The 14,699-nt window shown below is 42.8% G+C and overlaps 1 protein-coding gene across 1 annotated transcript; it reads right to left on the reverse strand.

Moving 5' to 3' along the window:
- Positions 1-1,500: 1,500 nt before the first annotated feature.
- Positions 1,501-14,164, reverse strand: LOC131900160 (periphilin-1-like). The gene is given in 3 exon segments (XM_059251525.1): positions 1,501-2,279; positions 2,443-2,526; positions 13,795-14,164. Coding segments are annotated over 3 exon segments (1,233 nt in total).
- Between the last annotated feature and the right edge of the window lie 535 nt (positions 14,165-14,699).

Raw genomic sequence — 14,699 nt, forward strand, 5'->3', positions numbered from 1 at the left:
TCCCATGAGGGCTCCACAGCTGTTGGTCTAAAGTTCATGAGTTTCCACGAACTTGGTCCAGTTGTCTCTGTAGATTTCCCCATCATGATCCTGACCCCGTCTTCCTCATTCTTATTCCCTCTCTCAACTGGCTCCTGGAGCTCGGCCTGGTTCTTGGTTGTGGATTTCTTTACCTGCTTCCATCAGTTCCTGGATGAAGGCTCTATGATGACAGGATATTTATCGATCTGATAACCAGGTTACGCCAGTTCAGGCACCTTCTCCACTATTGCTAGTAGTTTATTCTGGGGTCATCCTTGTGGATTCCTGGAAATTCCCCTAGCACCAGGTTTTTCCCTAGACCCATAATGACACCCTCTATCCAGACATCTCTTTCATTACTCTCCCACTCCAAGTTCCCTAGGTTAACCATGTTCTCAATCCCCAAACCCTTCCCCCACTGCCCCCCTCACCCCCAGTTTACTCATGTAGATATCCTCTGTTTCTCCTTCCCAAGGTGATCCATGTGTCCCTCTAAGGGTCCTCCTTGTTTCCTAGCTCATGAACTGCCTTTTTAGAGCACATTCCCTGTGGTGTGATGCCTTATTCTGCCTTGTTTCTATGATAACACATGTGAAGAGGGAGATTCTCTAAGTCTACAGAACTAAGATCACGGAAACTAACCAAGAAATCTATCATTTTATCCCAATCATGAGCTCCTTGTCAGGTCCCTCTTTAATAAAGAACAGGCCTAAAACAAAACTCCAGGTTGTTGTATAGTCGAATTTGTTATCACTACCAGAAGAGTTTCTGAGAAATTTCAAATTAAAATGCATCTTTGTCTCAAGTTACCCCCTCCTATCGGTCTTATCTATAATGTTGTTCAGAGAGAGCAGTTAGGAGCCTCACTTCATAGAAGGGACAAACTAAGTTCAATGACTTGAGAGGAAGGTTTTGTTTCAATGTGTCCTTTAGAGATTTTTTAAGTGCTTCTTTCCTATACAAAAGAAGAATTATTCTCAAAGCAAATATTGCAAGACAGCTAAGTTCTACTTCCTTAAGACAGCATATTTTGACACCACTGAAAGTTGCAAAGCAGAAAAAAAGCAGGCAACAAGTGAAACTCAACTCAAAATGCTAACAATGCCTATGATGCAACCTGGAATGATCTCTAACTACAAATTATACCCCGGAGACCAGCACATCATGGAAGACTATTGATCATGAGTTAAGTACAGAGAGCTTCTCTCCAGAACTGCCTTTTCAAACATTAAAAAATTAATTGAACATCATTTTTGGAAGGGAGGGGATGTATTAAGATGGATTAGACGATTCTACACATAGGGAAAACATTCTAATTAAGAGACTTTAAAAACTATTGTAGATGTTTATTTGATACTAGCAACGGGGTCAGTTATCATAAAGTATTTCTCTTCATCACAAAATAGTAAGGATTTCAAAAGTCCAAAGGGAAAAATCTAGAAGCTTTAAAAATTTGTTTGAACTGAGCCCTAATTCTTCTCAAAAAGGGCCTCCTAAATCTGGAGTAGAATTATCATACTCCATCATGAAATGCTTGAGTTCTTCAACATGTTGCTCACCTATTTCATGCAAACTCTGCTTCATTGCAAACTGTATAGATTTTTCTAAGGAACGATCCTTTTCAACCAGCCTTTCCACCACCATCCCGAAAGTTTCACAGACTTGTCGGTAAACCTTCTCAATCTCCGTGATTTTTGATGCAATCACTTTTGAGCGACTGCTAAGCTGGCTGTCTTCACACAATTCTGTGCCAGCTGTTGTGTTGGACTCGGGTTCTTCTGTCTGGTTGATACATAACGGAGCCTTGGATCCCGTCTCAAACTCGGACATTTCAGCCAAGTGATTTTCTTCTGACTTCTTGGGATTTTCATTAGCCCACTTGCTTGCAGCATCAGCCTGTTCCTTCTCAGTCAGCCGGCTGGGGCTTTTTAACACCTTGGATGAAGAACCTGAAGGCACAGTATCTCTTGATGTTTTCAAAAACTGGATGGCTCTCTCTTTACATCGATGTCGAGACTGATGGAAGGAGCGCATCCTGCTTCTACTGCTGAGACTGGAGCCAAATCTGCTGGGTAGGGAGTCCTTCCCGCCCACACGTGATTCTCTCAAAAAAGGAGCGCCCCATTTATGGGGAGATCATTGTCTTGAATAATGGGAAGAATACAGACGTCTTCTTCTAAAGCCGTTTCTCATGACCCTGTACTGAGGCTGTCGGCTTGTGGCATACTCATCTCTTGACCATCGGTAGCCATAAGGGCCTCTTTTGTAGGGTGGGCCACTTCTTGGATTCTGAGAAAAACAGCGGCCCTCATCACTTTTTTGGTAATCCACGTGACAGTAGTATCTACTGTAGCCTCCTTCATCGGGTCTGGCTAGCAGAGATGGTCTCTTGTCTCCCAGAGGCGGTCTGTTTGGCACAACGGTTACCATCACTGGGATGGTTCCAAGGAGGCGCTTGTTTTCGTGGAAGTTGCTTGTAGTCATACCATCCCTTTGCTTGATTTCCTGGAAGTGGCTTTTAGTCACACCATCCTTCAGACCACATCTCATCTCGTGGAAGCCACTGGACTTCTGCAACCAGAAATGTGTACTTCCCTTTCTGTTCACTTTCAATTTCTAAGGATACTCATGGCTTAGTTCAAGAATCTCTTATTGTCTAAAAATTCGTCCTTGGAACTCTCCAACCCGCAGGTTCCACCGCTGCTGCTGAAACCCCACCAACAGCTCTCTAATTAAACTTAGGACCACTCAACAGCAGGGAAATCATGCCAGGTGTTTCAAAGCTAGGAAATTAGCTGAGGCTAGTGAGGTCATGCGTCCTAGAAGAGAATGCAGTACTACCACTTGACTAAATCAGTACAATTCCTAAGTGAATTCCAGTTACTACAAATAAGTGTAGCTCTCACCCCTCACCATAAAAAGCTTCTCTTTGCAACAGAGAGAGACCATTGCAGAAAACCACAACCACTCAAATTCAGAGAACAAGTGATTGTGGGGTGTCTAGTCCCAAGACACACAAACACACACACACACACACACACACACACACACACACACACACATATCTCAACTCCTGGGCCTAAGGCTCAGGGAGCATCATTAAGAGGAAGAGGAAAGTTTGTAGGAACCAGAAATCAAAGGGAAGCTTCACAGTTGATATTTCAACAATATGACTGCCTGAACAAGACCTGAATAAGGACAATACCAATCAATATGCTAACTTGAAAGGGGGAAATCTCATAGGGTTTACCTCTAAAGAAAGAACTACAGACTGCTAAAGAATTAGTCTTCCCCAGGGATGACTCTTTTAACTGGTTACCAATATCAAGTCGTCAGCTCTGAATCATATACTTATACAAGAAACACTAAGTAGACTGGGAATGCTGTGTTTTATATTTATGGGTGTGTGTGTATGTGTGTGTGTGTGTGTGTGTGTGTGTGTGTGTGTTGTGTGTTAATTAAGGAAAGGAGATCATAAATTTGAAAATAACCAGGAGGAGATGATATGGAAGGGAAGGAAATAGAAAAGGAAAGGATGTGATTGTATTATCATTTCTAAAAATTTAAAAATTAAATAATATATAAATAAACATTGAAAACATATAAGGAAAAGAACATAAACACATAAAATATTTATTTAACAGTGAACAAATTTAAAAGGAATTAAAATTAATTTATGTAGTAGCAAAAAATCATAATATTCTAATAAAATTCACTAGTGAAAAAAATAAAGTACCTTAAAATACAAGCTTATAAAATATTTATTTAACATATTGAACAAATGTAAAATGAATTAAAATTAATTTATGTAACAGGGAAAAATCATAATGTCATAACATTGTATATAGTTTTTCTTATATTAGTTATAACTTTTGTCCTTTTTTCTTTTTATTAAAATAGAAAAGGGGAAATATGGTGATATTTTATTTGTACTGAAATGTGATTTTATTTGTATTTAATAAATAAAGTTGCCTGGTGATCAGAGCTAATAGCAAGCCATAGCAGAACCTGGGCCGTGGTGGCGGACACCTTTAATCCAGATCAAATGACAGACAGATCTCTGTGTGTTCAAGGATACAGCCAGCATGGAGACACATGCCTTTAATCTCAATACCAACCACACGAGACCTGGAGGTCTGTATAGACAGGCAGTGATGAGGAGGTCATGTGGTTGGGTTTACAACCAATGAGGAGGCAGAACAAAAAGTCAATATAAAGACACACAGGATGTAGGTCTTTTTCTGAGGGAAAGGACAGTGACGGCAAGAAGTGTCATAAGTACATGAGGAGAGGCGGCAGGAAGTTTTTAGGTCTCAGCTCTCAGCTACTCCTCTGACCTCTTGGGCTTTGAACTCTGCATTTGGCTCTGTATTTCTTATTTAATAAGACTCCTCATCTACATACTCCTATGAGAAAAAGTTTCTTCCTTAAAACTCCTCAACTGCATGTTCTATCATTAATACAGAAATTCTAATCATTTAGAGAGTTACAGGTTGTCATGCTCTGGACCACAGACATGCTGTCTAGCTGCAGGTCTGCACCCCTTTCTCCAGCCCACACAGATGTGCTACCCAGCTCAGCCCTGCATCCCACCCTCCAGCTCAAGAGACAGGACACTACATGTCTCATAGAGCCTATGCTTCCTGGGCTTCCACAGCATTGTAGCCATCAGGACCCCCAGCTTCACACCCATATCAGCACGAAGCAACCAAGAATGATTTCTACAGCCTTTGTCACTTACCCATCTTTCTATATTGAACTTTCCAGCCTAGGGGTGGAATGTCCCTTTAAAAATGTTCTATTATTGTATAACTTCTGCCCATGATCCTGAAATATATACACTATCAGACATTCTCCTCATGTACTTATGACAATTATTCTGTATACAAGCCTTGCTAGTATACCCTAGGTAAGCTTCAACTGCAGCCTTGGCCACACAGATGCTCGTGACTAACTCAGGTAACTCCTTATCTAACAATGCCTCTTGAAAATACAATTTAACTAAATTAATACCACCAATCAGAGATTAATAGATAGAGTTAATGTTTCAAACTAACCATTTCTTTATAACAACTGAGACTCATAGTATTCAGACACACTTGACCATATTATGTGGTACTAGTTAATGACAGATTTTTTTATGTTATTCCGTTGCTCCCTTTTTGGGACAGAGATATTCTAACTTACACAACTATTCCTATTAGATAGTTATACTAATTCTCAGCTTACCATTTACAGAGACTATCAATTATAAATATATATTATTATTGATACAAATATTAGGTATCCATATTAATTAACCATTACTTTTTATTTTTCAAGTCAGTCATCTTCATATTTAAATTTATCCACGTTTTTTACTGCCCTAGAGAGAATTAAACATTATCCTATTTTTTTTTACTAAATGCAAAAACCAGAACTGCTGTAAGCCACAGGAAAATGTAATGGAATTCACCTACTATCACAAAAGCTACTACCTTGAAAAGTCAAGGACATTTCTAAAGGTCAAGCCGTGGCTAAAGAAATCTTGGTGACATTTTAGCTTTTGTATATATATTAGCTGATTCCTGCAATGATTTCCTTGTATGCTATGTATGCTTCCAAGAACTCATAACAGTGTATCTTATCTGAAACACCTATCAAACATCCAGGGTCAAACAACCTCCTGAATTAAGGTAAATTAAGCTCAGACCTTCCTTTCTTATACAACCTTAGTGGTATTCTTACTAACATTTTAAACTCCTAACATTTACCTAACCACCTCTAGGAATGAAGTTTGAGCACATAAATTCCCTTTGATATATTGACCCATTTTAGCTCTTAGTAGACTTCCTCCTTTACCACTCCCCTTTTGAGTTGTTAAAGAAAGCCTGATGGTCACTGCCTGAGGAAAACTCTTGTCTGCTTTTATGACTCAGTAAGATTTCAAGCCTGGTGACCTGGCTTTAGCTAGAGTAGTACTATTGCATGGGTATATGACTGTAAACCTCAGAGACTTAGAGAGGACTTTTTGAGGATTTTGAATGGAGAGGATTTTGACTGGAGAACTAGATGGAGAACGTGAGGATGAGATGGAAGATGAAGAAGAGCCAGATGGGGAAAAACAAGATGGGTAAGAACAAGATGAGAAAGACCAAGATTGGGGTAAAACTAACATGAGAGAATTAAGAATTCAGAACATAGAGGGGGCAGTAGATAGAGGCAGCGAGAAATCAGGCAAGAGAGGAGCTAGGCATGAGTTTGAACTGAAGCTGTATAAGTAACAGTATAAGGTAAACGGACTAAGAGCGCAGTGTACTTGGATTCTTTCCCCAAAAATAATTCTTGCCATTTGCAGGATCTCTTCTGGGCCCCTGTGAAGAATAGTATTAAGGCTGGTCCTTAATAATATTTGAGAATTTTCATTATTAAATTCACTATGCATAGAAGTTATTGTAGTAGAACAAGTTTATCAAAGGGAAAACTTGAAATTTCTTTTAAATATTACCATTTTAGAGCACTCATTCATGTATGTATAAACTACCCTATTTATCTTAAATAGATTACCTGAACTAAACATAGTCATTGTAAGATAAATCGAGAAAGTTATTTTGTGCTGACATTAGAATTGCCAAGCTAATTCTCAAAAAGTGTATATTATCTGATTTGATATTCATATTTCCTGTCCATTTTACCCTACACCAAGTTCTTCATGCCTAGCAGCATTCATGCTAGTATGCAAATCCAATGTTTTCAAGGACCTCAAATGACCAACATGAAATTCAGATGAGTGAGTCAAAGATACGTGAGAGTTATGATATGTGATAGTATTCAGATAAACACAGGGAACTATAAAATTAGACAAGAAGCCAATTTATCCCAGATTGTAGGAAAGGAATGGGTTTCCTAGAGACAGATATATTTAAAATTGAAAGTAGTGGGATAAATTGGGGCTAAACAATGGAAGGCATTGTGAAGTGTTCAGAAACTCCAAGGAGAAAGCATGTGCCAAATCACTAAGGCAATGCACAGGAAGATAATTTGAGGACAGGAAAGTGCCCCAGTGCTTCTGAATGGTGCAAGCCTGAGTGTCTGTGGAGGCAAAGGGAAACAGAAATCCTTCACAAAAACAAATACAGCACTGAAATAATTAAACAAAAACCTTTCATCCAGCAACAACAAAATTGCTCAAAGGAAAACTGGTAAAATGTGCAATAATCAAACCAGGTTTCTCTATCAGTAAGATAACATCTTCATCCATATCCTTAAAAATACACTTTCTCAGTATATTAATTGCTATATAAATCTGACCTCTCAAAGAATCAACTTGACCAAGGGTTTCAAAACTCATTCTATACAACTCTGCCACAGCTAGATCTTTAGAATGAAAGTGAATGGCCCATGGGGAGCCACTAATTTCAACCATTATTCACTTGGTGCCTTCAGAAGATTGTATGACCTTCCAAAAGCAATCCATATATGTAAATGTTATAGGACCCAACATGTAAACCGTGACAAACAGAACAATTGTTTAAGGCTGCATTCGGGAGTCTAGCTGTGTCTGTGTTGTGAATCTGTGAACTTTAGCAAAAGCAGATAAGAGTATTGGAAAAACAACTTGCATCTGTACTCTAAGGAGACTATTTTTCTTCTTTTTATTGTCTACACAATAAATATCTATATATAATAGGTACTTCCATAATAAGAGCATTGCAGTAAGTATTATTAAGCAATCTAGGGATGTATTTCAGCATACAGAAAGACATTCACAGATGTTGTCACAAATTTAGCTACAAAATCCCAGGACAGGCCATGCTAAAAATGCAGAGTAGCATTTGTAATATCAATTCCAGGCATCCTCTGTTCTATTTAAACAACATTACTTGTTCTTTCCCTAACACAATCAGCAGTGATTTGCTGGCCCGCAGGCTCTGAGGAGCAAGGGTCCGGATCACCCTTTCTCACTCAGTTAGGAGGCTCAAGCAGATCTCACCGCAACACTGATGGTAGCCTGACAACAGGTACCGTCCTGGTGCAAGAGGGACCTGAGAGCACAGTCTCCTAAGCACCCCTTGCCTTTCCCAATCATGGTGCCCCTTCCAAAGTCCTTATCATGGCCGTCAACAGTGGGCACCAGACTAGCTAGCACTCATGACCCTAAGGAAGAGGAGAGGGTCCTCAGCGTCCCTCCTCATTCAGAAAACTTGGATGTTTGCCCTGCAGCTGCATGCAGAACGGCCAGGTGAGGCAGCTCGGGACTGGCCCGTGCAGGCCGAGGACAGTCATTCCAAGGGCCCCTCCTGAGAGCTGCTGGATTGCTGAGACCAACTGTCACTCGAATTCTGTGTGCTTCTTCCGGACATGTCTGCAGTTCTCAGGAAAGGAGAGCCTCTCTGACAGGATACTGCTTAGATGCCGCTTGCCGTGAGTCACCATTGCCAAGTATATTCCCTACCTCTTGAGAGGGGTAATTTCCCATTTCCCTTTTTCTTGTTCAACTACCTTATTGGCTAAATGGCCAGATGTGTGGAGAGAGGCCAGTGAGCCTCAGCCCAGACGTTGCCCTCTTACCGTAGACTGCAATTTTCCCAGCTTCCCCAGCCTGGGACCACCTTCACTGTCCCCCAAAGAGATGGTGACCATAGACCACAGTTTTCCCAGCCTCCCATGCCCTTCAGTGTCCCCCAAAAGGATGATTGTAGCTAGAGTTTTCCTGCCTGGCCCACAGTCAGTACAAATCTCTCTCACCTGCCAGTCCCACAGCCACTCAGACCCGACCAAGTAAACACAGAGACTTATATTGGTTACAAACTGTATGGCCGTGGCAGGCTTCTTGCTAACTGTTCTTACAGCTTAAATTAATCCATTTCTATTAATCTATACCTTGCCACATGGCTCGTGGCTTACCGGCATCTTCACATGCTGTTTGTCATCGTGGCGGCTGGCAGTGTCTCTCTGACTCAGCCTTCCACTTCCCAGCTTTATTCTCCTCCTTGCCCCGCCTATACTTCCTGCCTAGCCAACGGCCAATCAGTGTTTTATTGATTAATCAGCAACACATTTGCCATACATCCCACAGCAGATGATGACCATAGACCAAGGTTTTCCCAGCCTCCCTGACCTGAGACACCCTTAGGTGTCCCACAAAGGGATGATGACACCTCACCCCACTGGGGGAAGGACTGGACCAGCATAAAAGACCCAAGGGACTTTGCACCTCCAGGGCGGTTCGACTGACTAGACACAAGTTCAGGAGCCAGAAGCCCTATGAGGACAAAACATTCAAAGTCCCCGACTCGTGGACTGCAGATAGTCTGCAGAGTCTTAGGGCTTCTATAATGAGTACATCCAATAAGAAGACCCTGGACCCCATAAAAGAGCTGAAAGAGAACAAGGGAGGAAAAGTTCCACTTTTGCGGGAGGTTCCTGAGTGCAGGAGTAACCCACTGAGCAGGAAACCCAGACCATCTGCCTTACAGCCTGCCACCAGGCCCATACCTAGGAAGGTGAAAAGAAGCATGACTATGTCTACTGTGTTTGAAAAGCCTATGGACATTGACCAGTTGCACACCAGAGTAAGTGCAACATCTTCAGAACACTGTGCTGGAGATGCTAGTGAAAAGTTCAAAGATGACACAGTGCCTGGACCATCTTCTGCTGACTCTCCCACTGACCAACGTGGACTGGTATTCTCCCCACTTATTCAAGGATCTCTGCAAACTTCCCCACATACCCATGGAGCTCTGGGATGTTCCCCTTCTTCCCAAGATGCTCAGGAACTATTCCTCTCCACTCAAGAGGTTCTGGGAGGACTCCAATGTGACCAAGGAGCTATGGGCCATTCCACATCTGCGCAGGAATTCCAGAGACCTCCCACTTGTGCTCGAAGGAAAATCAAACATATCTCCTCTTCCAGAAGGGGTTTCAGAAGTCCATCCTCTAACCATGGGGTCACCAATCGTTCCAGTTCTTTCCCAAAGAGTTTTAGACAAGGCCCTTCTGATCAAGGGGGCCTCCAACAGGCCCCATCAGACAGAGGCTTCCAAACCTTCTCCAAAAGGGGGACTCAGTAATTTCTCATTTTCCAAAAATGGATTGAGTCCCACCACCTCTCCCCAGGGGACTTTCACACCTTTGACAGCTGCCAAAGGTGGCTGGAGAGCTACTACCTCTAATGAAGACAGTCAAGGACTTTTCCACTCTCCCCAAAAGGACCCTAAGCAACCCAATTCTGCTGAAGTGAGTTTGAGTCCTGCCTCCTCTGACCAAGGGAATTTCATAACTTTACCATTAAAGCAAGAGGGCTTTAAATGTCCTCAACCACTAAAAAATGAGCTCAGCTCTTCCCTTACAGCCAAAAGCCTTACGGCAAACACTATTCCCCAAGTGTGCTTCACACCACCCATCTCTGGCCAAGCACAAACAAAACTATCCACATCTATACCAGGAGCTCAAGGACCTTTGCCATCTTCAGAAGGGGTCCTAGAGGGTTCCATATATATGCATGAGGTGTTAGGAACTCCCAAGTCTGCCCAAGGGACTCTTGGGCCTTCTCAACACACACAAAGGGCTCTAGCGCCTTCACCATCTTCCTCAGGGGTTCTGAGTCCTCCCATATCTGTCAAGGGGACTCTAGGATTGTCCACATCTAGAGTAGAGGGTCCAAGACCTATTCTCTCTCACAAAAGGAGATTCAAACCTTCTGTTATGAAACGGGCCCTACACATTGCCACTGTAGCCAAAGGAGATGGAGAGATGCTCCCTTTAAACAAGGGGATTTCACAGTGTCCCTATCAGACCAAGAGGGCTTCAAATATCCCCTGCTGGCCAAAAAGGCCATCCTGTCTCATCATCGGGCCCAACATAACCAAACATATTCCAAGATATTTTAAGTGAGCCACACATTGCCACCTGCCCCAATGGCTCCTGGACATTCCTCATTAACATGAACAAGTCCATCCCCTTCCCCATCTTTGAAAAAAGATGATAAATCTCACCTATATACACAAGCATCTCTGGAACTGAGCACATCAGCACAAGGCTCTCTAGATCCTTTACCATCTACTCAAGAGCCTGAGCAAGATCCCTTTTATGCAAAACCCACTTTAGAACAGCCCACATCTGCACAGGAGACTGAAGGACATTCAATATCTACCTCGGAGACTCTGGGATCTAATCAAAGTGCCCAGAAAGAACTAGGAGATTTTCCAACTGCCCAAGTACCTCTGATAATTTCCTTATCTATGCAAGGAACTCTAGCATTTGGTTCATCTGCACAAGAGGCTCTGGGTCCTTCCCTATCTGCCCAAGGGCCTCTAAAACTCTCCACACCCACACAAGGAACTGTAGAAACTCTGCCATCTTCTCAAATGGCTTTGAAACATCTAACTTCTTCCCAGGAGGTTCCAAGATATTTTCTGTCTGCCCAAAGTACTTTTCAAGGTTCAGGAACTTCCAAAAGAGCTATAGGACCTTTCCTACATAGCCATGAAACTCAAGGACCTTTTTTGTCCTCAGCAGAGGATGCAGAACATTCACCATCTGCACCAGATGCTCAGGAATATCCTCTATCAGTTCCAGGGACTCTAGAACATTTGCTGTCTTCTAAAGGGAATAAAGAACTCACTACAACGGCAGAAAAGACTGCCTGTGAAAACCTTCCAAAGGGCTCTGGAACCTTCAGTACATTCCTCTCCTGTCCATGGTCCTAGAGAGACTTCACTATATAACAAAATGCCTAGAGGACTTTCCTTACATGCTCCTGGTGATCCAGCACTTCTGTTCTCTGATCATTGGCCTCTAGAACTTAGTATATCTGCCCAGGCTCCTCTGAGTCCTTCAGCATCTACCAAAGTAACTCTAGAATCCTTGTCATCTTCTGGAGACATCCTAGGAACACTCCAATCTACACAGAGTTGTCATGGGCAATTGTCCCATGTAGGAGGTACTTTGGAAACTTCATCTTCTCTAGGGACTTCAGTGTATCGACCTTGTGCTCCAAAGCCTCTGTGACTTTCCTCTTTACAACAAGGGAATCAAGCAACTTCTCATTGACCACAAGGATCTGTGGGTTCCTGCCTATCTACACAAGGGACTAAAGGAATGTCCACATCTACACAAAGGGCCGAAGGACATCCTCCATCTTCTCAAGGGCTTTCAAGCACATCCTCTCACACATAAGGTAGAGTAGCACATTTACCATCTATGCCAGTGTCTTGGGGACCTACCCACCTTGCACAAAAGATGGTAGGAACTTTGAAAACTGCACAAGGGTCTCCAAGATTTTCTATAACTGCACAAGAGTCTCTAGAACCTTTGCCACCTCCCTGGGAGACTCCAGAATATTCATCATCTGCACCAGGTGCAGGCAAATCTTTGACAGCTATGCCAGGATTTGTGGTATCTGATGAAGGGACTCTGAAGCTTTCCCTATCTACCCAGGCAACCTTGAGTCCTTTCCTTTCTTCCCAAAGCCTTTGGGAAGCTTCCCTGTCTGTAGAAGGGACTTTGAATTTCTCCACACATACACAAAATACTCTAGGACCTTCTGTTTCTTCCCAGAGACCTCTTGAGTCTTTGCAGTCTGCCCAAAAGGGTCAACAAACAGATTCATCAGCTGCAGATTCTTTCGGATCTATGCCTTCTTCAAAAGCGCACATGGTAATTTCTTCATCTGGACAAGAGACTCTAAGATCTACAATATCTTCACTGGGACCTTTGGTAATATCCTTATCTGTTCAAGTGAGTTCAGGACCTTTGTTATCTTGACAAGAAGCTGGAGGACCTTGCCTGCCTTCACAGGGAACTCCTGAAGTTTGTACATGTACACATGGAGATCTAAGGATATCCACTTCTTCAATAGGAGATTTGGGGTCTTCCCCATCTACTCCTGTGACAATAGGATCTTCTTCACCTGCCCAAGCAAATTTGGGAGTGTCTCCACCTGTATCATTGTCTCTGAGACCTCCCCTCTCTGCTCAGGGTGTTCTAGGAACATCCACATCTGCCCAAGGGGCTATGAAATTTTCACCAGCAGGCCAGGGGAATAAAGAGCCTTTGCCATATGCCCAAGACAAGCTGAGACTCGAGTCTCCTTCCCTGAGAACTTGGGAACCTTCCCAATTTTCCCAGGAGAAAGAGTCTCTAGGATATTCACCATTTGCCCAATGGTCTCCAAAAACTTCCACATCTTCCCACAAAGTGCTAGGCCTTCTTATGATCAAGGGACTGTAGCAAAGTTTCCATCTGTCCCAGGAGATGGACTTTCTCCCTCTGCTCAGGGCATACTGCGAACTTTCCCATCTTCCCACATTAGTCTAGACACATCATATGTCCAGAGATCTGTAGAGGCTTCATTAGATGTGCACGGTGCTCTACCACTTCAGCCTCATTTTCCAGGATATGTGGGACTTTCCCAACATATTCAGAAGACATCACAAAGTTTGCCATCTCCCCAAATGGTTTCTAAATTTTCTTAGTCTTCATCAGGGACTCTAGGAAACTTGTCACCTCTCCCAGGTTCTCTGGAACATTCAGTATCTGCCCAAGGTGCTGTGTGCCTACATGAATCTGACCAACCAATTTAGGCATCTTCAACATCTCTCCACAAAACTTTTAAATTTTCTCCATCTTCTGAAGGTTCAGTTGGACCTACTCCACTTGTACCAGGGACTTTGGAATCTTTATTATTAACCCAATTTTGTCTGAAATTGTCTAGATCTGCCCAAGGAGCTCTAAGACCTTCACCATCTCAGAAAGGGTATTTAGGAGATTCACTATCAAGCCAAGGCTCACTGAGAAATAACCATAGCAGCACAAGAGTATATAGGACATTCAAATCCTGATCAAGGGTCTCCAGAAACTTCCACATCTTCCCAAGAGAATCTTGGCCTTTCTTTAGCCCAAGAGACTTTAGCATATTCATCAAGTGCTTCAGCATATTGTGGACTTTCCCAATCTTCAGAAGGTACTCTAGGAACATCGTCATCCACCAAAAGTGCCAGGGAAACACCATCATCTGCCCAAGAGTCTCCAGAAATGTCCACATCTTCCCAAGAGGGTATAGTCCCTTCTTTAGCTCAAGAGGCTTTAGCACATTCACCATCTGCTTCAGGAGATTGTGGGATTTCTCAGTCTTCAGAAGGTACTCTAGGAATATCACCATCTACTCGAGTTGCTAGGGATACCACCTCATCTGCCAAAGAGCCTCCTGAAATTTCCACATCTTCCCAAGAGTATCTTGGACCTTCTTCAGTCAAAGAGGCTTTAGCACATTCCTCATCTCCTCCAGGAGAATGTGGACTTTATCAGTCTTCAGAAGGTTCTCTAGGAACATCACCATCTACCCAAGGTGCAAGAGAAACACCACCATCCATTCAATGTTATACAGACACTGCATCGTCTACTCAAAGTGTTTTAGGAATCCAGGCTCCTTTGGAGGGGTCTCTGTGTCCTTCCCAATTGCCCCTAGAGACATCAGAAACTTTGCCATCTTACCAAGAGCTTTATAAGACTTTAGAATCTGTCTGTAGGTCTCTGGAAACTTTGGTCTCTGTCCTAGAGTCCATGAGACTTTCCCCTTCTGACCAAGGTGCTTCGGGCCCTTCTCTCCTAGAGACCCTGAGACTTTCCCCATCTGACCAAGGTGCTTTGGGCCCTTCTCTATCTGACAAAGTGATACTGGGATCACGAACAATTCC

This window comes from Peromyscus eremicus, chromosome X (genome assembly GCF_949786415.1).
Source record: "Peromyscus eremicus chromosome X, PerEre_H2_v1, whole genome shotgun sequence".
Taxonomy (NCBI): Eukaryota; Metazoa; Chordata; class Mammalia; order Rodentia; family Cricetidae; genus Peromyscus; species Peromyscus eremicus.